Consider the following 27,169-nt stretch of genomic DNA (forward strand, 5'->3'; position numbering starts at 1 on the left):
CCCAACTTAATTCACCGAGTAGTGATACTGCCTTTCTCGCATTTAGCCAAGACGCCAACCTTATATGGAGCTAATATAGTTCGATGAACCATTTTCTTAATAACTTCTAAACTCAACGGTTGATCGTTACCAAATTCAATAGTGATTAACTAGGACTTGTCCTCTGTCGAATGCAACTTGTTGCGAGAAAATCGGTTAATGATTACTATATGAAAAGTTGTCTAATGTTTTTCCTAGCTTTTGTGCACACACATACACACACACATACACACATACATACACACGGACAGACAGACATGTGCTCAGCTCGTCGAGCTGAGTCGATTGGTATATAACACTATGGGTCTCCGAGACTTATATAAAAAGTTCGTATTCGGAGTGAAATGATAGCCTTTCGGTACAACTTTGTTGTACGAGAAAGGCAAAAATGTATAAGACTGGCGTTCCTAGTTTTGAAAAAAAAGAACTTGTGCTCAGTGAATCCAGCAGTCGATTTCCTATACGAATGTCTTGAACACATTGTTTATCAATAAATGCCTAGCTAGCTAACTTTAAGCGTGGCTTCGACTCATGGTCAGAGGGAACGCATCAGAAGAGTATTGCCTAAAAGGAGAGATCCTGCATCATGATCACTGATGAAAAGGGCCTCTGCTTGATTGCACTACCATTCAAGGCTCCAAGACACGATGTCCGTTGTATCACACGCACATGCGTAAAATCAGTGCGTCAATGTCAGATATGTGACGCAACACCAAACAAAAATAGTCAACATGTGATACCACCACGACAGGATATATGTTTGGTTGCCATCTCAGTGTCAATGGCGTAAGCATGACCATCGCATGAATATCACATATCAAGATCAAATTTTCAAAACGACTTATCTGCTTTTGTAAACAAAGATTCAACCGACGATTTGACGAATCTGATAGCTCTCCCACGCAAAACAAGACCATCAACAGGTAGGTGAAGGTTTCCGCTACCTGTTGATGGTGTTGGTTTGCGTGGGAGAGCTATCAGTTTCGTCAAATCGTCGTTTGAATTTTTGTTTACAAAAGCAGATAAGTCGTTTTGAAAATTTTGTCTTGATATCCGAGGGGATGGAGTATCTATATTCCAACGTAATGGGTCAAAATTCCTGAGGTGCGGCGCAACCTTAATGGCCATTCGAGGTAGTGAAACATTTAGGTAATGATCTTTCTGGGTAGTGAGTCACATTCGAGGCAGTGTCGTAGAACCCATTAGCAAGTTTGTGTGAAGCCAATTTGGTCATGATGAGGTCATGATTGAAACTACCATTATACGAAGAATAAAAATCTGTCAGTTCTCTATATTATCGTAATCAAAACGTTAAAATTCAGTTGAAATAAAGTATTCAACTTTGTTTCTTATCTACCTGCGTTTTGCTCCAAATCTCCGTAAAGTACAACTGCGTTGTCCTGTTCTTTTCCGGCTCCCAGCACCGCCTCCTTCGGGTGAAAATCTACACAAACCGCTCCCACCTGCAAACCGCTGTTCCGTTCACCGTCGATTGAATACACTTCTAATCTATCGCTTCCGGCAAAGGCCACCAAATCGAACCTTGGATGAACGGCCACATCCGACGGTACTGTGTCCCAGGACCACTTTTTCAACGCCGGTATCATCTTCCTCAGGTCTACCAGGTGGACACTTCCCCCCGTGCACACACTGACCATGGTTTGCTCGTCCTGCCGCAAGCTGACCATCCGAACAGGTTTCGAATGCTTCGGACCAACTGCTATCTTTCCGTCCGCTTCCGTACGTGTATCGAACAGCCGAACGGTTCCGCCTTCCAATCCGGCTGCAATATTGTGCACACCGTTGCTCGCGAGGGCACTCACCGGCTGATCGGTCCCAATGCTCATATCGCCAATGGTCAATTGCGTGGTAAGGTCCCACTTGCGCAGGTATTTGGCGTCTCCACCGGTGATCAGCTGTCGAGTGCCGATCGACGTCATCACTATGCCGTGGATTTTTTCGGCCAGGGTAGTTTCATTCAAATCGTGGAGACCTTGCCAAGCGGTTACCAGGCATGGATCGGGCGTGGCTTCGACGTGCCACAATCGAATGGATCCGTCATTGTAGCCCACCAGTAGAGAAGACGAACGATGGGGATGTCCAACAGCAGGGAGGTAACCTTGACGAGTGGTACGGTAGGGTGTTTGAAAATGTGGGGTTTACCGTTGACATTGGTGGAATCTTGCCAAGCAATGTGGTCCCTGGAACGAGATAATAAAATTTTATTATTCCTCAGGTTGACAATTGTTGCATAGCTCACTTAGCTGGGTAATGTTTAAAATAGCTTGCGGGGCTTGAGGACTCCATCACCATAAGGAACATTCCAAAGAGCTTGAAGTGTTGCTCTGCTAAACTTGATTTCCTGTGCGCTCTGTAAATTTTATTCCCTGACTTTTCAGACCATTTCTCGAAAAAATCTCTGCAAAAATCTCTGGTGTTCCTGGAAGCCTAATCACTTCTAGAAGCAGAACATCGAAGATTTGTAGAAAATCGTAGGTAATTCTGGTCGTTCACAAAGATTGAAGTAAATGCGCAGAACTCCTGAAAGACTATCGTAATTCCCAATGGTCCCATGGAAAAATATCCAAAAAAATAGGTCGTTTTTGTTAAGACGTGGCATAACTAGTCTCAAATCAATGCTAAGGGGAGCTACACCTACTCCATTTATTTGATCGATTTTTAGTTGTTTGCCACAAGTGAATCAATTGTCTTGGAATTTCAGCATTGTTTTATTTAAGGAAAGTTCAACTACTATCAACTAGATGTCGGATGTCCCACCACGAAGCATGCAGCATTTCACTCTGTTACTTCGGGAGTTCAGTGGTCTAAATAAAAACTTAATGGACTGTAATTTTCAAATAACTCTACATCCGTACTTCACAACGGTCTTTATTCAAGTGAAAGAAAAAATACATTTTGCTGGTGCCCTAACCGGAAATACAAATTGCAATGCATATCAAGCAAATCTGTTCTGTCAAGAAATTAAACGAGAGGTTAGCCTGTGTAGCTTGCACGGAAAACAACTAATACTCATTTACATCCTATTTTTGGGTAAACATTCTCCCCCCGGAGCCGGATGGCTCGACGCTCCATCGCCCATGAACGGATCATCAATCGGCAACACTGCGATTTTCGTCGTCGCTCGTTTGTAGACTCTGGAACTAGTTCGCACGGTTACCACGCGAACGATGCCGTCTTTGCCCGGATGTGTTTCAACAATTCGCCCAATCTTCCATGTTAACGGAGGCAAATTGTCTTCCTTCAACATTACTAGCAATCCTTCACGTAACAAGGATTCAGCAGACCATCGACGCCAAAACGCTTGCTTTCTTCGTTGGATCACTTGGTACCGAGACAACGTCGACTCCTTCACGTTGTCGTAGAAAGGCTCAGCAATAGCTGTTAACTCCCGCCCAACCAAAAAGTGTCCGGGACTCAGTGCTTGATAGTCCATAGGGTCGTCACTTTGCGGAACCATCGGGCGCGAGTTGAGTATGGCTTCTATTTGATGTAGCAAAGTGCACATCTCTTCATAAGTTAAATGTGATTCATTTAATACCTTACTCAAATGGTTCTTCACGGACTTAACTCCAGCCTCCCAGAGTCCCCCTTGATGGGGTGCACGCGGTGGTATAAATTTCCAAGTTATACCACGAGATTGGCAAAACTCCGTGACCTTGTTATCCAATGCCTGCGACACCAGTAACTCTCTCAACTCCGTCAGTTTTCGATTAGCCCCAACAAAATTGGTGCCGTTATCGGATCGCAACTCTGCAACATTTCGACTTACGAAACGATGCAGCGCTGACACAAATCCATCCGCAGATAAATTACCCACAAGTTCTAAGTGGATTGCCTTAGTACACATCTATACGAAAACGCATATAAACGCTTTCCTTGGGGCCTTGAACCGACCTTCCTTCAAGAAAAACGGGGCAGCATAGTCTACGCCAGTTCGTAAAAACGGTTCAGCAGCTGTTACGCGCACACTTGGAAGATCCCCCATACATTGCACAACATCCCTTGGATTTGCACGAAAACACTTCACACATTTTCCCAACACACGATTTATTGTTCGCTTCGCATTAACTGGCCAGAACTGTTGTCGAACCTTTGCGAGTAACCCATTCAGTCCGATGTGCAATTGTTCACGGTGGATTGTCTCGATCACCAAGTCAGTAAAAAAATTCTTCTCGGGTAAGATTATAGGGTGCTTCTGATCTCTAGGCAAGTCCGAATGTCTGATCCTACCCCCTACTCTTAGCAGTCTCTCACCCTTATCAAAAATGGGGTTCAGGTTTCGAAGTTTACCTTTCACCAGTTTACCCCGCTCAATATTCTTGATTTCAGCATCGAAAACGACGTTTTGAACAATTCTCACCATTGCTAACAATGAATCACGGAAGTCAACACTCAAGCAAACTGCCGCTTCTACGATCGACACCTAGTCTCTTCACCTTACAATTGTGAATAAACCGAGTCACGTAACCGAATATTCTCTGTGTCTTACGATAATCACTGCGGCCTTGAATCACGTCGTACAGTCTGCGATCTTGTGTCGCCACCGCTGCAATCTCTTCAGACACACTTAAGACATAATCACACTCGTCACCACCTTCAAGATACCCTGTATCAACTTCCTCATCCGCACCATCCAAAAGACCGGGACCATTCCACCACAACTCACTTCTCATTAACTCCCTTGGATGGACCCCCCTGGACACGAGATCCGCAGGATTGTCTTTTGTACCAACATGCTTCCACTCGACATCTGGAGTCAAGTCAAGAATCTTCATAACACGGTTTCGAACAAATACTGGCAGGGTAGAGCTCGGTTTTTCTAACCAACACAACACTATTTTTGAGTCGGACCTCAGAACTATACGTTGAAAGTCAAGTTCCAAGGCTTCGCGCACTGTTTTCAACTGTTCCGCCAATAACACGGCTGCACATAACTCCAGTCTTGGAATCGTCATTTCCGCCGGCGAAACTCCTACATTGTCCATTCGATTGAGCTCCTTGAGCGGAGCGACTCTTGACTTGCCGCAGATCAGCTTCATAGCCACTACTCCCTCAGCGTTCACACTTTTCAAATACATACAGCATCCGTAGGCTCTTTGAGATGCATCCGCGAATCCGTGTAACTCAAAATTAGTTGGGTTCACGACTGTGATGCATCTTGGTATTTTCATATTGCTTATTTCACATAGCTCCGTTCTCAATTTTTGCCAGATTTCCAGTTCTTCGTTAGGGATTGCTTCATCCCAATCAAGTTTCTTCCTCCAAAGTTGCTGCATCACTAACTTTGCTAACACCACAATAGGACTCAAAATGCCGAGGGGGTCGAACAATTTGGCTATTTCGCTCAAAACCAGACGTTTTGTTGCTACTCCGGAAGTCATTGGCATCTTCGTGACTCGAAAAAGAAAGTCATCGCTTTGCGGATCCCACAAGAGACCGAGGGTTTTTATCACTCCGTTTCAAGGAATGTAAAATAACAACATTGCCAATGACAACAACATTATCCTCTCTTGTAAATGTTGGGACAAACTCTACTCGCAATAAGCGTTTGTCCCAAACTGCAACAGAATAGGACAATGATCGCCTTCGACGCATTTTGAGAAGTAGTCGGTTTCCGATGATGTTTTTGGTTAAATTAGTATCAGTTATCATAGATTAGACATAAACTTAACCATCTGTTGACATGATTTGCGTTTTACTTCTGAAATATACAAGTTATCGCAGTTTGAAAAGTTCACAACAATTACCTCTCCATGTTTGTTGCAAATAAAATGGAATGCAACAATGTCTTTATCCTCTGCAGATGGGGACAAAGAGTTATCGCTATTCTCTTTTGTCGCTTGTTTTTTGCATTTTTCAGCGACAATTACATTCCTTGCTCCGTTTACGTCAATGTCTTCAAAGCAAACTTGTTTCTCACGATCGTCAACTGGTATCCCATCTAGTATCTTCGGGTCATTTGCACACCACTTGTGCAGCCTAAAACCTCCTCTTCTCAAAAGAATTTGTAGATCCTCACGAAGCCTTTTCGCTTTCTCCACTGTGTCCGCTCCTACAAGCGCATCGTCAACATAGAAGCATTTCAGGATGATATCGCTTGCCTCCGTGAAACTTTCTCGCTCATCATGAGCTAATTGGTCCAATGATCTCGTTGCCAAGAATCCTGCAGGACCCACCCCGTAAGTCACCCGTTGTAATTCCAAGTCTAACAACGGTTGAGACCGCTCGTCGCGCCATAAACACTTTTGGTATTTGGTATGTGCACCATTTATCTTGACTTGTTCATACATGCGTTGTACATCGGTTGAGAAGACATACTGGTGCAAACGCCACCGTAGTAGGATGTCAAATAGCGGGCTTTGCACAGTAGGCGCCTCCAGCAGCACGTCATTCAGAGATAAATTGGACGAGGTTTTCGCAGATGCGTCAAACACCACACGTAATTTCGTTGTCGAACTGTCGTGTTTGAAAACGCAATGATGTGGTAAATAGTAAGCCCCCGTAGGATCCCTTTCCTCATCCTTTAAAATTCTAGCGTGTCCGAGTTTGATGTATTTGCGAATGAAGTCTCCATACCTCCGCTTCGTATCAGGATATTTATCCAACCTGTTTTCTAGGGCCTTAAACCGTTTCTCCGCTTGCACTCGGGAATCGCCAAGCTCACCAGCACCTTCGCGGAACGGAAGTTTGACCACATATCTTCCATCTTCACCCCGAGCATATGTAGTCACAAAATGCCGTTCACATTCATCCTTCTCCAATGGTTCTATTGTTTGCTCATCAACCGTCCAGAACCGTTTCATCAGCTCGTTCAAATTTTCATCACCACAATTAGGTTCTGTCTCATTTGGAGAATCAAACTTAAAAGTGACAGTTCGAAAATTTGGCAAATAACCCGGTCATAAAAATGGCTGGTGCTACCCAGCAAATCCAATAAGACATCGATGCAAAATGATTCGATATCTGTCAAAAGTAATCATGCTCTGCGAGCAGGGTTATTCGATAATCATCGAAATGTCACTTTTAAGTTTAATTTCAGTTTAATTCTCCAAATGAGACAGACCCTTAGTGGGAACTGCGTGGTAGTTCTGAACACTCACAACGTTTCGAACATTCCATACTGGTCCAGCCACCAACCATCCTAAATGACTCTGCTGTAGCAATGGAAATTCCGTAGCCATTCGAATCTTCCCCATCTGCATCTGCAAAAATATTTCCACGCCTATCAGCATATCTATTCGGCTAGGATCGTAGAATCTCGGATCAGCTAATTGCACTTCGGTAGGGATCGGCCAGGTAATGCTCCAGTTATACGAGGTACCACCAGGTAGTGCAGAGAAACTTGTAATCCGTTGTCCTCGACTTGGCAGTAACATTGACCCTGAATTTCACAGTTGTTCTGGTACCATAGATAATTGTATAAAGATAATTGATGCATTCGCACACCGTTTTGCGTTTGTAAGTTCAACACATCACTCAATCTTTCCGACACGAAATTTGCCATTGCACCTGAATCTAGCAGCGCGCGACGCTTGTGCGCTGCTCCACCAGAATCAATCACATCAACAATAGCAGTTGCCAACAGCACCTGCTTCAGGGACTCGTTCGACGAGACAGAGGCTTCACATTTCGCGACGATATGTGGTTCCCCAGTGCTTGCGGAACTACCGGCCTTTGAACCCGTTTCAAGCTTGGCCGCCGATGCTTCAACGTTCTCGCTCTTGTCCTTCGGGTGCATCAAGGCATGATGCATGTTCTTGCACCCACACCATCTACTTCCTTCAACCTTGCAGTTGGCCGTGCGATGTCCACGTTTCAGACACAGGAAACATAGACCTAGTTGTTTTGCCTTGGAGTAACGACTGTTCACCGTCATCTTCTTGAACACTTCACAATTATCGATCATATGGTCGTTATTGCATACAGCGCAACTCGTTTGCTGTACGGTAGCCGCATGCACCTTGCTTGAGGGAGCTAAAACTCCGCTTCGTTGGTTGATCGGAGTTCTATTTTTGAGTGTGTTAACAGACAACTCACACCTCTCCAACATGTAGCACCGCTCTCGAAGAAAATCCATCGTTTTACCATATTCCGGGAGTTCGCCATGTTCCATCGTGGCCTCCCAAGCTCTGCGGGTTTCGTTATCGAGTCTGGAAATAACCAAATGCACGATGATCGCCTCCGATAATTTGTCTGTCATTTCGAGATTGTGGAACTCGAGTGACTCCAGACGTTTTTCCACAACATCAAGTAATGCCTTCAGCTCTGCATGACTCTCTTTTGCCATTGGTTTCAACGCCAGTAATTGGGTAACGTGACCTTGAACCACCATGCGAAGATTCTCAAACTTCTTGGTCAATATCCTCCATGGCCCATCGTAATTATTGTCATTCAATGTCTGCTGGTCGATAGCACACTTGTCTACAATATCCTTAAATCTGTCTTTGAACTTATGCCAATTTTCGTAGCGACCATCGAAAGTTGGCAGCGGCGTTTGCTGTAGTAGAAGGGATGGTACAAATTGTTGGGTTCTCATCTCATTCCTGTTCAGCTGGTAAGGCGGCTGAGCTTCTTCTTCTTCTTCTTCTTGTGATGAATGGGACCGGTGACAGCGACCATATGCCCAGTGGGTTTTGTGTTTGTACGTTTTGTTGATGCCTGCGCGGTCGGGCATCGGGTGCTTTGGGCACAAGCTCAAGCACCCATGGGGTAGTTTTATAAATCCAATTTCACCTTTCTCAAAAAGTGAACGAGAAAGTTTGCAAGTCTTGTGTTTTGAATATATCAATCAGCGTCCAGAATTTTCCGTCGAAATCGAATTCCGAGCGAGTCAGGGCGTATTTGTTGCAGTGCAGTATAACGTGATCTGCCGTGTCCTCGGTCAGGCAGACGTCGCATTCGGGGTCCTGAATTATTTTCATTTTTGCCAGCCAGTTGTTTGCGTAGCTGTGTCCGGCCATCAATCGATTTAGAGTCCGGACCTCACGGTTATTAAGCTGTTTATTTTTGTACCAAGGGGCATCGCTGTAGTGTGGTTGTATGGAGAAAAAGTGTTTACCCTTTTCTTCCGCATACGTGGTATACCAGTGATTCGTATTGTTTTTACGATTTTGGTTGAAGATGTTGAATGCGTCGTGCTTAAATATTCCGTTTTCCAGAACTTCCTCGGAGTTTGCGCCGGCCTTGGCTAACTCGTCCGCTATGTCATTGCCTTTGATTCCGATATGACTCGGGATCCACTGTATGGTTACCTTCAGAGATGATGCTATTTCGATTATGTCCTGTATCATAGAGCTGCGTTTGATGTTCAACTGTGCCCCTTCTATCATCTGGCAGGATGAAAGTGAGTCAGTGAACAGTACGGCCCCTACGATGTGTTCGTCATTCAGATGATTCAGTGCCACTAGGATGGCGAACAATTCAGCCGTCGTTATGCAGGTTTCCAGTTCAAGTTTTAGGCTGATCCTTCGATTGGTGAATTCACAGAAAACTCCTATCCCACAGGACTCTTCAATCTTCGAAGCGTCTGTGTAAATGTTGGGTCGATTTTTAAACTTGGTGTTTTGCTGATATAGAAATGATTGTTTCAGGACTCGGGGGTCGCAGTTTCTTTTTGTTGGCGCTCCTTCTATCAACGTAGTTTGGATGTCTAGCTTGTGCTGGTGGTATACTTTGGTATCTGGGATAATCGCATCAAAAATGGGCTGGTGTTTTAGATATGTCCGCTCTATTAGTGTGAGCGTATCTGTCGCGGTGTCCTGTCCCCTTAGCTGCATAAGCTGTTCGGCTACTACACTGTTATTTAGAAAGTGCTTTGCAATTTCTTTGCTCGTGATTTGCTCGAGGCGAAAGTCTAGAGGACTGTCTCCTACCAAAGCTGCCAACGTATTTCTTGGAGTTGTTTTTGAACATCCTGTTACTTTTCGCCAACATTGGTTGATGATTACCTGAAGTTTTTCTCGGTTGGTTTTACTCGCATTTCCAAACGCAGTGCAACCATACTCGACGACGCTTCGTATGAGAGCTTTATACAAAAGTCCCATGGTCTCCGGGTGGCCACCATGTTTGATTTTCGATATGACTTTTAGCATGTTGAATCGTTCTTGAATCTTCCGGCAGAGTTCGCGTATGTGAGTCCCGAAGCTGTTTGTACGATCGAGGTAAATTCCTAGGTGTTTGTAGTTTATCACTGTTTCGATAGTTTTGCCTCCGATTTTCAGACCCAAATCCACATTAGTGGCTTTGAAAAGCATCGCCTTGGATTTCGGGATTTATTGCAAGATTTAACTCTCGGGCCTTTTCGTCAAACCTGTCGAGGTAAGTTTGCGCTTTTGCTTTGGCGATTTCCAGATTGCTTCCTGTTACTATTAGGCTAAAGTCATCTGCATATTGGATCAGAACGATCTCCGCGTCTTCGGTGTTGTGTAGTCCGATGGTGTATATATTAAAAAGAGTCGGGGAAAGGACGTCCCCTTGTGGTAGTCCATTATTCATCCTTCTCCAATGGTTCTATTGTTTGCTCATCAACCGTCCAGAACCGTTTCATCAGCTCGTTCAAATTTTCATCACCACAATTAGGTTCTGTCTCATTTGGAGAATCAAACTTAAAAGTGACAGTTCGAAAATTTGGCAAATAACCCGGTCATAAAAATGGCTGGTGCTACCCAGCAAATCCAATAAGACATCGATGCAAAATGATTCGATATCTGTCAAAAGTAATCATGCTCTGCGAGCAGGGTTATTCGATAATCATCGAAATGTCACTTTTAAGTTTAATTTCAGTTTAATTCTCCAAATGAGACAGACCCTTAGTGGGAACTGCGTGGTAGTTCTGAACACTCACAACGTTTCGAACATTCCATACTGGTCCAGCCACCAACCATCCTAAATGACTCTGCTGTAGCAATGGAAATTCCGTAGCCATTCGAATCTTCCCCATCTGCATCTGCAAAAATATTTCCACGCCTATCAGCATATCTATTCGGCTAGGATCGTAGAATCTCGGATCAGCTAATTGCACTTCGGTAGGGATCGGCCAGGGTAATGCTCCAGTTATACGAGGTACCACCAGGTAGTGCAGAGAAAACTTGTAATCCGTTGTCCTCGACTTGGCAGTAACATTGACCCTGAATTTCACAGTTGTTCTGGTACCATAGATAATTGTATAAAGATAATTGATGCATTCGCACACCGTTTTGTCAAGTTCAACACATCACTCAATCTTTCCGACACGAAATTTGCCATTGCACCTGAATCTAGCAGCGCGCGACGCTTGTGCGCTGCTCCACCAGAATCAATCACATCAACAATAGCAGTTGCCAACAGCACCTGCTTCAGGGACTCGTTCGACGAGACAGAGGCTTCACATTTCGCGACGATATGTGGTTCCCCAGTGCTTGCGGAACTACCGGCCTTTGAACCCGTTTCAAGCTTGGCCGCCGATGCTTCAACGTTCTCGCTCTTGTCCTTCGGGTGCATCAAGGCATGATGCATGTTCTTGCACCCACACCATCTACTTCCTTCAACCTTGCAGTTGGCCGTGCGATGTCCACGTTTCAGACACAGGAAACATAGACCTAGTTGTTTTGCCTTGGAGTAACGACTGTTCACCGTCATCTTCTTGAACACTTCACAATTATCGATCATATGGTCGTTATTGCATACAGCGCAACTCGTTTGCTGTACGGTAGCCGCATGCACCTTGCTTGAGGGAGCTAAAACTCCGCTTCGTTGGTTGATCGGAGTTCTATTTTTGAGTGTGTTAACAGACAACTCACACCTCTCCAACATGTAGCACCGCTCTCGAAGAAAATCCATCGTTTTACCATATTCCGGGAGTTCGCCATGTTCCATCGTGGCCTCCCAAGCTCTGCGGGTTTCGTTATCGAGTCTGGAAATAACCAAATGCACGATGATCGCCTCCGATAATTTGTCTGTCATTTCGAGATTGTGGAACTCGAGTGACTCCAGACGTTTTTCCACAACATCAAGTAATGCCTTCAGCTCTGCATGACTCTCTTTTGCCATTGGTTTCAACGCCAGTAATTGGGTAACGTGACCTTGAACGATCTCCGCGTCTTCGGTGTTGTGTAGTCCGATGGTGTATATATTAAAAAGAGTCGGGGAAAGGACGTCCCCTTGTGGTAGTCCATTACTAATAACTCTTCTGATGTGGTCTTCCCCGCTTCTGATGGTTACGACTCGATTACGCAGAAATCCGGATATCCAGCATATGTACTCCTGGGGTATTCTCAATTCTTGCATAATTTGTTGAAGTGTTTCCGTGCGGACGGCGTTGAATGCATTGCTTAGGTCCAGGAACACCCCGATTGCGGTTAGTCCTTTTCTTCGGTTTTCTTGGATGAGGTTAGTGATGTATGTGGTACAGGTGTTCGTGGATTGTCCTTTGCGGAACCCAAAAGACAATTTGGGTAATAATTCCTGGCTGTCGATGATCTTGTTTAGTCCGTCAAGAACTGCTGTGTTGATAGTTTTCGTCAGGGTGGGTACTAGCGCTATAGGCCTGTTTCCGGCTGCCGTAGTATTGTCCTTACCCGGTTTGGGTATGGCGATTATGCGGATTTCCTTTAGATGATCTGGAAGACTTCCTTGTCTCCAGTAGCGGTTGAGGTCGATCAGGATAAGTTTTGTCACCTCCGGTTTCAGCGATTTGAGCATGTCGTATGTGATGCGGTCAGCTCCAGGTGCAGACGATTTCTTACGGCTGAGGATGTTGTCCCATTTATCTTGGTCGATTATGTAGTAGTTGGATACCAGTGAACAACTGCTTGCTTCCTCCAGGTGGACATCGCTCGGTCCTAGATGAAGGTCGATGAATTCCTTCGCTAATTCCGGACTGTCCTGTATTATGTTGTTGCGGGTGCTTGTTCTCTTTCCGGCAAGGCGACGTATTTTTGTCCACAGCTCGGATGAGCTAGTCTGTGGATCCACTTCCTCGGCGAGTTTGTTTATACTTTCCTTTATGTTTTGTTTCTTCTTCTTGAGGAAAATGGCAGAACATCGTTTGAGGTTGATCAGATTTTCCAAGGTGCTGTGTTGGTTAAATGTTGCTAGTGCCTTCTGTTTCGTAGTCCATGCAGCCTCCACTTCATTGTCCCACCAGTACTTGGGTTTGAATAGGTTGACTTTTTTGTTCTTTTTTATTACAGTATTCACCTCACGTGAGAGGTCACCAATGCCACGAATCGAGTCCGAATCCATTTCAGCTAGGTCTGTAAGGATTCTTTTCTTGTTGTAAATGAAGTTCTTTTTATTTGGTATTCCGGCGTTCCATTTTATTTCGATTACTAAATGATGGCTTCCGATTGACTGCTCTAGCACTGTCCAAGTACAGTCTAGTAGCAGGGTGCTGGATGCCAGTGTGAGATCGATGGCAGACGCGTTTTTATTGAGCTGTTGCGCCCGAAAGGTGGGGCTACCGTCGTTTAGTAGGATGAGATCTGATGAGTTGATTTCTTGCAGTGCGGTCGTTCCTCATGGAGTCGTTTTGTAGTTTCCCCATTGCGTATGATGGCAGTTGAAGTCCCCACCAACTATTACTTTTGGAAACCTTGCCAACTCGGTTAGTATCAGATTTAAGTCTTGACGGAAGTCCTGTAGTGGTATTGAGGGGGCAGAATATACTGCTGCTAGCACCAGCTTCAGAAGTGGCACGTATATTGCTGCACATTGACTGCCATGGCTGGTCGGGGGTATGGTAAGGGTCTGGAAACCATAGTCCTTGTGGATGTATATGGCAGCTCCGCCATATCCGTCGTGTCTGGAAGTTAGTACCTTGTTATATCCACTGATGCAGTATTTTTTGGATTGTTCGTCTTCTTGTTTCGTCCAAGTTTCGGAGATAAGGGCCGCGGCATACGACCCTCCTATGAGTGTTCTGTGTATTTCTTCTTTATGTTTGAAGATGCTTTGTACGTTGACTTGTAGTATGTTTATTTCTTTCCTTTCGTTATCCATGAAGGGTATCTGATAAGGTTTTACGTTTAGGTACGGTGTATTACGTCGAAGCTTAGGTGTTTTCTGCTTGTTTCAACCAGCTTTGTCTGTTGCTCCGCAGTCTTCTTTTGGATGTCTTTGTGTGCTTGGATCATTTCAGCGAGACTTATTCGAACAAATTCGTAAATCTCCTCGAACTCGATGTAAGTCTGCTCAAACTCTTCTCGTCGCATCGGATCGGCAAGATAAACCCGATTTTGCAAAGAATTGTACTCGTTGTATGCAGCAACAACAGTTTCGACATATAATTTAAGAGCATGATAGGAAAACTTACCATGATCCTGATTCGCAGCTTCTATCGCGCGTCGGATACGTTCGACCTTACCTCTTGTCGCCGCCAAGCATTGCTGCAATGCAGCAACTGATTCCGCCATTTTAACGAGCTTCTGGCGTGCTAGTTGCTCTTCCCTTTGTGCCCGTACACTACTAATTACTGACGGTATGACGTCTTCAACGTCCTTGTCGATGTCAGCATCTACGCGAGGGGAATGGACCACAGGAGAAACGCGTGTGGTTACTTTTGGCGTTGAAAATAGTATTTTCTTCTTCGGGTTCCCCGATCGTAGCAACATTACACTAGCACCACTTTTTGTTATTCTTTCTAGATTCGGTTTCAAATAACTGGTTTTCTTTGACTCTCTTTCAGAGATTCTTCCGATAAACTGCCGTGAATAGCATATTTGTCCCATCTTTGCTGGGTTTCCTATTCATATTCCTATTCCTATTCAGAAATTCCTCAGGAAGTTCCTCCAGGAAATTCTCCGAAATTTCCTCTAGGGATTCCTCCGGTAGTTGATCCAGAAATTCCTCCAGGGATTCCTCCGGGAATTAGCATAACATAGCATAGTTACGGTGTACTTCGTAGATTGGACACTAGTGATACTCATGTTTTTCTTTTGAAATCCTTATCCAGATTGCTATCAGAAATCAAGGTAGGTGTGGTCCTTGATTTCAATCAAACTCCGAATCAGCGAAACCCTCATAAGTACCACGGAGTTGGATATTGGGGAAGGTATTCGTTGGGTCAGGATTTGCCTGTAGCTGACAATATGACCGTGGTAGATCGACCGTAACACACCACTTCCTCCGGGAATTCCTCCGGAAGTTCCTCCGGGAATTCCTCCGGAAGTTCCTCCGGGAATTCCTCCGGAAGTTCCTCCGGGAATTCCTCCGGAAGTTCCTCCGGGAATTCCTCCGGAAGTTCCTCCGGAAGTCCCTCCGGGAATTCCTCCGGAAGTTCCTCCGGGAATTCCTCCGGAAGTTCCTCCGGGAATTCCTCCGGAAGTTCCTCCGGGAATTCCTCCGGAAGTTCCTCCGGGAATTCCTCCGGAAGTTCCTCCGTGAATTTCTTCGGAAGTTCCTGCGGGAATTCCTCCGGAAGTTCCTCTGGGAATTCCTCCGGAAGTTCCTCTGGGAATTCCTCCGGAAGTTCCTCCGGGAATTCCTCCGGAAGTTCCTCCGGGAATTCCTCCGGAAGTTCCTCCGGGAATTCCTCCGGAAGTTCCTCCGGGAATTCCTCCGGAAGTTCCTCCGGGAATTCCTCCGGAAGTTCCTCCGGGACTTCCTCCGGGAATTCCTCCGGAAGTTCCTCCGGGAATTCCTCCGGAAGTTCCTCCGGAATTCCTCCGAAGTTCCTCCCGGGAATTCCTCCGGAAGTCCTCCCGGGATTCCTCCGGAAGTTCCTCCGGGAATTCCTCCGGAAGTCCCTCCGGGAATTCCTCCGGAAGTCCCTCCGGGAATTCCTCCGGAAGTCCCTCCGGGAATTCCTCCGGAAGTCCCTCCGGGAATTCCTCCGGAAGTCCCTCCGGGAATTCCTCCGGAAGTTCCTCCGGGAATTCCTCCGGAAGTTCCTCCGGGAATTCCTCCGGAAGTTCCTCCGGGAATTCCTCCGGAAGTTCCTCCGGGAATTCCTCCGGAAGTTCCTCCGGGAATTCCTCCGGAACTTCCTCCGAATTCCTCCGGAAGTTCCTCCGGGAATTCCTCCGAAGTTCCTCCGGAAGTTCCTCCGGGAATTCCTCCGGAAGTTCCTCCGGGAATTCCTCCGGAAGTTCCTCCGGAAGTTCCTCCGGGAATTCCTCCGGAAGTTCCTCCGGGAATTCCTCCGGAAGTTCCTCCGGAAGTACCTCCGGGAATTCCTCCGGAAGGTCCTCCGGGAATTCCTCCGGAAGTTCCTTCGGGAATTCCTCCGGAAGTTCCTTCGGGAATTCCTCCGGAAGTTCCTTCGGGAATTCCTCCGGAAGTTCCTTCGGGAATTCCTCCGGAAGTTCCTCCGGGAATTCCTCCGGAAGTTCCTCCGGGAATTCCTCCGGAAGTTCCTCCGGGAATTCCTCCGGAAGTTCCTCCGGGAATTCCTCCGGAAGTTCCTCCGGGAATTCCTCCGAAATTCCTCCGGGAATTCCTCCGGAAGTTCCTCCGAATTCCTCCGGAAGTTCCTCCGGGAATTCCTCCGGAAGTTCCTCCTGGGAATTCCTCCGAAGTTCCTCCGGGAATTCCTCCGAAGTTCCTCCAGAATTCCTCCGAAGTTCCTCCGGGAATTCCTCCGAAGTTCCTCCGGGAGTGCCTCCGGAAGTTCCTCCGGGAATGCCTCCGAAGTTCCTCCAGGAATTCCTCCGGAAGTTCCTCCGGGAATTCCTCCGGAAGTTCCTCCGAATTCCTCCGGAAGTTCCTCCGGGAATTCCTCGGAAGTTCCTCCGGGAATTCCTCCGGAAGTTCCTCCGGAATTCCTCCGAAGTTCCTCAGGAATTCCTCCGGAAGTTCCTCAGGAATTCCTCCGAAGTTCCTCCGGGAATTCCTCCGGAAGTTCCTCGGGAATTCCTCCGGAAGTTCCTCCGAATTCCTCCGAAGTTCCTCCGGGAATTCCTCCGGAAGTTCCTCCGAATTCCTCCGAAGTTCCTCCGGGAATTCCTCCGGAAGTTCCTCCGAATTCCTCCGGAAGTTCCTCCGGGAATTCCTCCGGAAGTTCCTCCGAATTCCTCCGAAGTTCCTCCGGAATTCCTCCGAAGTTCCTCCGAATTCCTCCGGAAGTTCTCCTGAAGTTCCTCCGGAATTCCTCCGAAGTTCCTCTGGGAATTCCTCCGAAGTTCCTCCGGGAATTCCTCCGAAGTTCCTCCTGGAATTCCTCCGGAAGTTCCTCCGGGAATTCCTCCGGAAGTTCCTCCGTGAATTCCTCCGGAAGTTCCTGCGGAATTCCTCCGAAGTTCCTCTGGGAATTCCTCCGGAAGTTCCTCTGGGAATTCCTCCGGAAGTTCCTCCGGGAATTCCTCCGGAAGTTCCTCCGGGAATTCCTCCGGAAGTTCCTCCGGAAGTTCCTCCGGAAGTTCCTCCGGAAGTTCCTCCGGAAGTTCCTCCGGGAATTCCTCCGGAAGTTCCTCCGGGAATTCCTCCGAAGTTCCTCCGAATTCCTCCGGAAGTTCCTCCGGGAATTCCTCGGAAGTTCCTCCTGGGAATTCCTCCGGAAGTTCCTCCGGAATTCCTCGGAAGTTCCTCCGAAGTTCCTCAGGAATTCCTCCGGAAGTTCCTCCGAATTCCTCCGAAGTTCCTCCGGGAATTCCTCCGGAAGTTCCTCCAGGAATTCCTCCGGAAGTTCCTCCGAATTCCTCGGAAGTTCCTCCTCCGGGAATTCCTCCGGAAGTTCCTCCGGGAATTCCTCCGGAAGTTCCTCCGGGAATTCCTCCGGAAGTTCCTCCGGGAATTCCTCCGGAAGTTCCTCCGGGAATTCCTCCGGAAGTTCCTCCGGGAATTTCCTCCGGAAGTTCCTCCGGGAATTTCCTCCGGAAGTTCCTCCGGGAATTCCTCCGGAAGTTCCTCCGGGAATTCCTCCGGAAGTTCCTCCGAATTCCTCCGGAAGTTCCTCCGAATTCCTCCGAAGTTCCTCCGAATTCCTCCGGAAGTTCCTCCTGGAATTCCTCCGGAAGTTCCTCCAGGAATTCCTCCGGAAGTTCCTCCGAATTCCTCCGAAGTTCCTCCGAATTCCTCCGGAAGTTCCTCTGGAATTCCTCCGGAAGTTCCTCCGAATTCCTCCGGAAGTTCCTCAGGAATTCCTCCGAAGTTCCTCCGGGAATTCTCCGGAAGTTCCTCCAGAATTCCTCCGGAAGTTCCTCCGAATTCCTCCTGAAGTTCCTCCGAATTCCTCCGAAGTTCCTCCTGGAATTCCTCCGGAAGTTCCTCCGAATTCCTCTGAAGTTCCTCCGGGAATTCCTCCGGAAGTTCCTCCGAATTCCTCCGGAAGTTCCTCCGGGAATTCCTCCGAAGTTCCTCCGGGAATTCCTCCGAAGTTCCTCCGGAATTCCTCCGGAAGTTCCTCCGAATTCCTCCGGAAGTTCCTCTGGAATTCCTCCGGAAGTTCCTCCAGGAATTCCTCCGAAGTTCCTCCTGGAATTCCTCCGAAGTTCCTCCGAATTCCTCCGGAAGTTCCTCCGGGAATTCCTCCGAAGTTCCTCCGGGAATTCCTCCGGAAGTTCCTCCGGGAATTCCTCCGAAGTTCCTCCGGGAATTCCTCCGAAGTTCCTCCGAATTCCTCCGGAAGTTCCTCCTGAATTCTCCGGAAGTTCCTCCAGAATTCCTCCGAAGTTCTCCGGAAGTTCCTCCGGGAATTCCTCCGGAAGTTCTCCGGAATTCCTCCGGAAGTTCCTCCGGGAATTCCTCCGGAAGTTCCTCCGGGAATTCCTCCGGAAGTTCCTCCGAATTCCTCCGGAAGTTCCTGGGAATTCCTCGGAAGTTCCTCCGAATTCCTCCGGAAGTTCCTCCGGGAATTCCTCCGGAAGTTCCTCCGAATTCCTCCGAAGTTCCTCCGGAATTCCTCCGGAAGTTCCTCCGGAATTCCTCCGGAAGTTCCTCCGAATTCCTCCGGAAGTTCCTCCGAATTCCTCCGGAAGTTCCTCCGGGAATTCCTCCGGAAGTTCCTCCTGGGAATTCCTCCGGAAGTTCCTCCGGGAATTCCTCCGGAAGTTCCTCCGAATTCCTCCGAAGTTCCTCCGAATTCCTCCGGAAGTTCCTCCGGGAATTCCTCCGAAGTTCCTCCGGAATTCCTCCGGAAGTTCCTCCGGGAATTCCTCCGGAAGTTCCTCCGAATTCCTCCGGAAGTTCCTCCTCCGGGAATTCCTCCGGAAGTTCCTCCAGAATTCCTCCGGAAGTTCCTCCGGGAATTCCTCCGGAAGTTCCTCCGAATTCCTCCGGAAGTTCCTCCGGGAATTCCTCGGAAGTTCCTCCGGGAATTCCTCCGGAAGTTCCTCCGGGAATTCCTCCGAAGTTCCTCCGGAATTCCTCCGGAAGTTCCTCCGGGAATTCCTCCGAAGTTCCTCCGGAATTCCTCCGGAAGTTCCTCCGGAATTCCTCCGGAAGTTCCTCCGGGAATTCCTCCGGAAGTTCCTCCGGGAATTCCTCCGGAAGTTCCTCCGAATTCCTCCGGAAGTTCCTCCGAATTCCTCCGAAGTTCCTCCGGAATTCCTCCGGAAGTTCCTCCTGAATTCCTCCGAAGTTCCTCCGAATTCCTCCGGAAGTTCCTCCGGGAATTCCTCCGGAAGTTCCTCCTGAATTCCTCCGAAGTTCCTCCGAATTCCTCCGAAGTTCCTCCGGGAATTCCTCCGGAAGTTCCTCCAGAATTCCTCCGGAAGTTCCTCCAGAATTCCTCCGGAAGTTCTCTGGAATTCCTCGGAAGTTCCTCCTGGAATTCCTCCGGAAGTTCCTCGGGAATTCCTTCGGAAGTTCCTCCGGGAATTCCTCCGAAGTTCCTTCGGGAATTCCTCCGGAAGTTCCCCCGGGAATTCCTCCGGAAGTTCCCCCGGGAATTCCTCCGGAAGTTCCCCCGGGAATTCCTCCGGAAGTTCCCCCGGGAATTCCTCCGGAAGTTCTCTCGGGAATTCCTCCGGAAGTTCCCCCGGGAATTCCTCCGGAAGTTCCTCCGGGAATTCCTCCGGAAGTTCCTCCGGGAATTCCTCCGGAAGTTCCCCCGGGAATTCCTCGGAAGTTCCTCCGGGAATTCCTCCGAAGTTCCTCCGAATTCCTCCGGAAGTTCCTCCGGAATTCCTCCGGAAGTTCCTCCGGAATTCCTCCGAAGTTCCTCCGGGAATTCCTCCGGAAGTTCCTCCGGGAATTCCTCCGAAGTTCCTCCGGGAATTCCTCCGGAAGTTCCTCCAGGAATTCCTCCGGAAGTTCCTCCGAATTCCTCCGGAAGTTCCTCCGGGAATTCCTCCGAAGTTCCTCCGGGAATTCCTCCGGAAGTTCTCCGGGAATTCCTCGGAAGTTCCTCCGGAATTCCTCCGAAGTTCCTCAGGAATTCCTCCGGAAGTTCCTCCGAATTCCTCCGAAGTTCCTCCCAGAATTCCTCCGGAAGTTCCTCCGGGAATTCCTCGGAAGTTCCTCCGGAATTCCTCCGGAAGTTCCTCCGGAATTCCTCCGGAAGTTCCTCCGGAATTCCTCCGAAGTTCCTCCGAATTCCTCCGAAGTTCCTCCGGAAATTCCTCCGGAATTCCTCCGAAGTTCCTCCGGGAATTCTCCGGAAGTTCCTCCGGAATTCCTCCGGAAGTTCCTCCGAATTCCTCCGGAAGTTCCTCCGAAGTTCCTCCGAATTCTCCGAAGTTCCTCCGGGAATTCCTCCGGAAGTTCCTCCGGAATTCCTCCGGAAGTTCCTCCGGGAATTCCTCCGAAGTTCCTCCTGAATTCCTCCGGAAGTTCCTCCTGGAATTCCTCCGGAAGTTCCTCCGGGAATTCCTCCGAAGTTCCTCCGGGAATTCCTCCGGAAGTTCCTCCGAATTCCTCCGGAAGTTCCTCCGGGAATTCCTCCGGAAGTTCCTCCGAATTCCTCCGGAAGTTCCTCCGGGAATTCCTCCGGAAGTTCCTCCGGAATTCCTCCGGAAGTTCCTCCGGAATTCCTCCGGAAGTTCCTCCGGAATTCCTCCGGAAGTTCCTCCGAATTCCTCCGGAAGTTCCTCCGGGAATTCCTCCGAAGTTCCTCCGGAATTCCTCCGGAAGTTCCTCCGGAATTCCTCCGGAAGTTCCTCCGGGAATTCCTCCGAAGTTCCTCCGGGAATTCCTCCGGAAGTTCCTCCGGAATTCCTCCGGAAGTTCCTCCGAATTCCTCCGAAGTTCCTCCGGAATTCCTCCGGAAGTTCCTCCGGGAATTCCTCCGGAAGTTCCTCCGGGAATTCCTCCGAAGTTCCTCCGGGAATTCCTCCGGAAGTTCCTCCGAATTCCTCCGGAAGTTCCTCCGAATTCCTCCGGAAGTTCCTCCGGAATTCCTCCGAAGTTCCTCCGGGAATTCCTCCGGAAGTTCCTCGGGAATTCCTCCGGAAGTTCCTCCGGGAATTCCTCCGGAAGTTCCTCCGGGAATTCCTCCGGAAGTTCCTCCGGAATTCCTCCGGAAGTTCCTCCGGAATTCCTCCGGAAGTTCCTCCGGGAATTCCTCCGGAAGTTCCTCCGGGAATTCCTCCGAAGTTCCTCCGGAATTCCTCCGAAGTTCCTCCGAATTCCTCCGGAAGTTCCTCCGGAATTCCTCCGAAGTTCCTCCGGGAATTCCTCCGAAGTTCCTCCGAATTCCTCCGGAAGTTCCTCCGGAATTCCTCCGGAAGTTCCTCCGGGAATTCCTCCGGAAGTTCCTCCGGGAATTCCTCCGGAAGTTCCTCCGAATTCCTCCGGAAGTTCCTCCGGAATTCCTCCGGAAGTTCCTCCGGGAATTCCTCCGAAGTTCCTCCGGAATTCCTCCGGAAGTTCCTCCGGGAATTCCTCCGGAAGTTCCTCCGAATTCCTCCGAAGTTCCTCCGGAATTCCTCCGGAAGTTCCTCCGGGAATTCCTCCGGAAGTTCCTCCGAATTCCTCCGAAGTTCCTCTGGAATTCCTCCGGAAGTTCCTCCGGGAATTCCTCCGGAAGTTCCTCCGGAATTCCTCCGGAAGTTCCTCCGGAATTCCTCCGAAGTTCCTCCGAATTCCTCCGGAAGTTCCTCCGAATTCCTCCGGAAGTTCCTCCGGAATTCCTCCGGAAGTTCCTCCGGAATTCCTCCGGAAGTTCCTCCGGGAATTCCTCCGGAAGTTCCTCCGAATTCCTCGGAATTCCTCCGGAAGTTCCTCCGGAATTCCTCCGGAAGTTCCTCCGGAATTCCTCCGGAAGTTCCTCCGAATTCCTCCGGAAGTTCCTCCGGGAATTCCTCCGGAAGTTCCTCCGGGAATTCCTCCGGAAGTTCCTCCGGGAATTCCTCCGAAGTTCCTCCGAATTCCTCCGGAAGTTCCTCCGGAATTCCTCCGGAAGTTCCTCCGGGAATTCCTCCGAAGTTCCTCCGGGAATTCCTCCGGAAGTTCCTCCGGAATTCCTCCGGAAGTTCCTCCGGGAATTCCTCCGGAAGTTCCTCCGGGAATTCCTCCGGAAGTTCCTCCGAATTCCTCCGAAGTTCCTCCGGAATTCCTCCGGAAGTTCCTCCGGAATTCCTCCGGAAGTTCCTCCGGAATTCCTCCGGAAGTTCCTCCGAATTCCTCCGGAAGTTCCTCCGGGAATTCCTCCGGAAGTTCCTCCGAATTCCTCCGGAAGTTCCTCGAATTCCTCCGGAAGTTCCTCCGGAATTCCTCCGGAAGTTCCTCCGGGAATTCCTCCGGAAGTTCCTCCGGGAATTCCTCGGAAGTTCCTGCGGAAATTCCTCCGGAAGTTCCTCCGGGAATTACTCCGAAAGTTCCTCCGGGAATTACTCCGAAAGTTCCTCCGGGAATTCCTTCGGAAGTTCGTCCGGGAGTTACTCCGGAAGTTCCTCCAGGAATTACTCCGGAAATTACTCTGGAAGTTCCTTCGGGAATTCCTCAGGAAGTTCCTCCGGGATTTCCTCCGGAAGTTACTCCGGGAATTCCTCCGGAAATTACTCCGGGAAATCCTCCGGAAATTACTCCGAGAATTCCATCGGAAGTTCCTCCGGGAATTACTCCAGAAGTTCCTCCGGGAATTACTCCGAAAGTTCCTCCGGGATTTCCTCCGGAAGTTCCTCCGGGAATTCTTGCGGAAGTTCCTCCGGGAATTCCTCCGGAAGTTCCTCTGGGAATTCCTGCGGAAGTTCCTCCGGGAATTCCTGCGGAAGTTCCTCCGGAAGTTCCTCCGGAAGTTCCACCGGGAATTCCTCCGGAAGTTCCTCCAGGAATTCCTCCGGAAGTTCCTCCGGGAATTCCTCCGGAAGTCCCTCCGGGAATTCCTCCGGAAGTTCCTCCGGGAATTCCTCCGGAAGTTCCTCCGGAATTCCTCCGAAGTTCCTCCGGAATTCCTCCGGGAGTTCCTCCGGGAATTCCGCCGGAGGTTCCTCCGGGAGTTCCTCCGGAAGTTCCTCCGAATTCCTCCGGAAGTTCCTCCGGGAATTCCTCCGGAAGTTCCTCCGAATTCCTCCGGAAGTTCCTCCGGAATTCCTCCGGAAGTTCCTCCGAATTCCTCCGGAAGTTCCTCCGGGAATTCCTCCGGAAGTTCCTCCGTTCCTCCGGAAGTTCCTCCGTTCCTCCGGAAGTTCCTCCGGAAGTTCCTCCGGGAATTCCTCCGGAAATTCCTCCGAGAATTCCTCCGGAAGTTCCTCCGGGAATTCCTCCGGAAGTTCCTCCGGGAATTCCTCCGGAAGTTCCTCCGGGAATTCCTCCGGAAGTTCCTCCGGGAATTCCTCCGGAAGTTCCTCCGGGAATTCCTCCGGAAGTTCCTCCAAAAGTTCCTTCAGGATAAATTGTATTTGAATGAATTCTTTGAGAAACTTTCGGAGGAACTTCGGGGGGAATTCCTGGAGGAACTTCCGGAAGAATTTCTGGAGGAACTTCCGGAGCAATTCTTGCAAGTAATTCCGAAAAGACGGAAAATATAATATCTAATTTATGAACTTAGTTCACGCCGCCGCGGCTGGCTTAAAATGATCTATCAAGCCACCGCCGATAAAATTTCAATCCGCGTACAGGACTTACGCTTATCGACAAGTGCATCGAATACGAGTTTTTTGCACAGCTATGTATAGCTATAAAATTCCATATCCAAATGAATGTGATATAGAACCTTCTCCTCCTTCGTAATAAATGATCGATTTGAATGAATCGTAACGCTCAAACTGAACCTCCTTCCCATACATAGCGACGTAATATATGTATGAACAGATCCGTAGCTTCTTGCAGCAAGTGAATGAAGCGCAGGAAAAATGTTTAAATCATGATTATATTATTAGCATAAGAAACAAAGGTTGAAGAAAGCACAACAAAAAACGTAACAAACAAATAACAACAACATCGCACGATTATCTATTGGTCATACTCACTTAAATACGGTAACCATTTCGTGACGAGCTCCGAACCGTACCATTTGTGGCACTTTCTGCACCTGGAAGCTCCGCAATTGATGGTTCAGCAGCGCCAAAGTAGGATTGCGAGATTCAATCGGAGGATTGCAATTCAGCGCTCCGGCATTGTTCTCTTTCGAGGCTTCCTCCTCGCCATTCTGCTGAACGTGGCGTCGATCCTTCGTCAAATCCCAATTGAGTCGTTCGTGTAGTTTTGCTCTCGTGGCCAGTGGACAGCTACCCACGGATATCTTCTTTTTTCGCTTCGTACCAGCGGACTCTTGTTCCGTCACGCATCGATTTACGAATGTCACAACGGATTGCATAGCGCTGGCCACTTCCGGATCAGGATCCACTTGCAGAGTCACCATAAGGCGCCATGCTTTGGCAAGAGGCAATTCCGATTTGGACGACGTAAGAGAACCTTTTCTTTGTTGCTGCTGCTTGGCCTTAGCTTTGCCCTTCGATTTAGATGGTTCTGGGGGTTTCGATTGTTCTTGTTTGCAGACGGCAATCAACTCCACCGTCCGATCGGAAGCGATTACATTGAGAGCGTAAGCAAGTTCGCGCCGCACAAGGGAACTAGAATTGTTACCCATCATTGTGAGGAGCTTGCTTATTGCTGTGTCCTTCTGTTCCGGTAGGTGGGAGTAAGAAGCGATCCAGGATTCCACGGCAGCTGCACGAACTTTGGGAACGACATCGTCCAAAAGTTCTTCAATACGGCCGCGTAAATCTGTAAGGCCTGCGGCAGAAATTGTTTGTCCCAAGAGAACCGACCACACGCGTACATCAGAATCGGGATGGTTCATAAGGTCGACACAGTTTGCAGCAAGCGCTCGCCAATGGGCAGGATCGGAAGCAGATGAATGCTTTTCTAGCAGCAATTGCATGTAGAGCGTTGTAATAAGCAAACGGTTGTCTGATTTCTTGGAAAGGTCTTGGAGAAGATTAACTCTACCTTCCGATTTTAGCAACTCTTCGGCTGCAGGAGTTTCTGCAAAAACTTCGGTCAAGAATATTGTTGTCTTTTGGCGCAAAATTTTATCCCTCGATTGCAGCAATCTGATCGCTTGATTCACAATACAATTCTGCAGCTGCACATCATTACCGAGCTTCTTCCAGCCTGCCTTCAATGGGGTAAACGTGTTGGGGGATTGAACCGAAAGGCTCATGGCAGATAGGAACAGGTCAAGGTGCTAAAAAAGAGGAATATGTTGGTCAAGGGTTTTTATTCGAAACGATTGTTAAATTTATAAATCTAACACGAAAACCAACGAAACATTTAAATAAAGAACTGCCAAGAAACATACCTGCTGATATTGTCCGTCCAAAATGATCTGAAAGAACGTCCTTATGATTGGGCACTCTTTCTCGTTCTGCTTTTCCAACAGATTCATGGTCATATTCATCAAACGATCCCAGACGGCCCACAACCGGTGCCGACTGTTATCAGGAATCGAAGGCTTTGACACGGGAGTGCATCCAGCCCGTATCAGCATTCTTTGCGATAGTATGAACCTCCTATATATGGTTCCCGTTAGCAAATCCCCCCGGAACAATTGCTGAAACATATCCTTCGGCATTGAATCCCACGCGATTGCATCCAATATCAACGTCAGCACCCAATCCAGCTGACCCAGCAACAATTGTCGATCGGCAATATCTCCGGGAAGCAACTTACTCGGTAGATTTATATTATTCAGAAGCGTACAGTGCCATTTGAAGGCCGCCCGCACTGGACGGCAAATGGCCTCCGTCAGCAGATCTTCCAACGGAAGTTTCTGTCCTGCAGCGCACGCTCCCAAATGGTAACCGTTGTCATTATCGCCATTTATTCGGATAAACTCTTCGGCCGAATCACACTCGTACAGATAAACGACCCCGGGAGTGCCGAACCACTTCTGAACCTGATCCTGATGAACCTCTTCCAGCTTCCCAGTGTATTTATCATCATTCAGCCAAAAATTTCCATTCACTTTAGGCATTTTCTTCTGGCCATCGTCCGAGACTCGTACACGGCAGTTGTAATGCACAATCGGACGCGCACTCGCTCCAATCTGGTCACTAACTCTCTGACAGGCTCGCTGCAAATCTTGCCCACTCGCATCCGGAAGGCTCCTGAATTTGGCCCGAGCGTAATGTGAATCCTCCAGATCTACGTGTGCCACCCGCTGGGCCACCGAATGCAATCGAACTTCCGTTCTGTCCGGGATCCACAGTACGTTGATCCACGAGTAGCTTCGTCTGGTAAGGTCGAACAAGGCAACGTCCGGCAGCCGTACGGACGTGTTCAGGTGGGCCAACGCCCAAGAAGGATGCACGTCTGGTTAAGTCGAGGTTGGTTTTTACATTCAAACAAAACGTAATTTAAATGGTGCTTACCTTGAGTCATGTTAGTTTCAAATGGTTTTCTCATTAATTATGAAAACAACGTGTTAAACAGCGAAATCACCCGTAAAAATATTCAGATTTCCTTACGAAAAACTTGATTTTTTCACTGTCCGTTTATCTCGCCTTTTGAAAACGCGAAACCGCAAGCAAAAAAGTAAAAACATCGCATCTCGCGAGCCGTCCGAGAGTTGGGAAAGAAAAAAGTAAGTGCTATAAAATTTATAGCAATAATAGGGCTGCCAGAAATTTGAAGAAAAAAGCATATTTCTCGCTTAACATGTGAAAAGGGCCTACATCCATCACACTTAAATTCTTGCTTAACTTAACTTAACTTAACTTAACCTAAGTAACTTTTTTTCATGAATTAATTTGAGTACTGCAATCAAAAGCTTCCATGTTGTTTTGTTCACTCAGAAATAATATTAATCCAA

The 27,169-nt window shown here is 48.3% G+C and overlaps 1 protein-coding gene across 1 annotated transcript; it reads right to left on the reverse strand.

The window, feature by feature from the left end:
• Positions 1-1,308: 1,308 nt before the first annotated feature.
• Positions 1,309-26,901, reverse strand: LOC134226517 (regulatory-associated protein of mTOR-like). The gene is given in 5 exon segments (XM_062707346.1): positions 1,309-2,143; positions 2,146-2,240; positions 24,324-25,543; positions 25,658-26,670; positions 26,730-26,901. Coding segments are annotated over 5 exon segments (3,117 nt in total). The 5' UTR covers positions 26,764-26,901; the 3' UTR covers positions 1,309-1,388.
• Between the last annotated feature and the right edge of the window lie 268 nt (positions 26,902-27,169).

This window comes from Armigeres subalbatus, chromosome 3 (genome assembly GCF_024139115.2).
Source record: "Armigeres subalbatus isolate Guangzhou_Male chromosome 3, GZ_Asu_2, whole genome shotgun sequence".
Classification (NCBI taxonomy): domain Eukaryota; kingdom Metazoa; phylum Arthropoda; class Insecta; order Diptera; family Culicidae; genus Armigeres; species Armigeres subalbatus.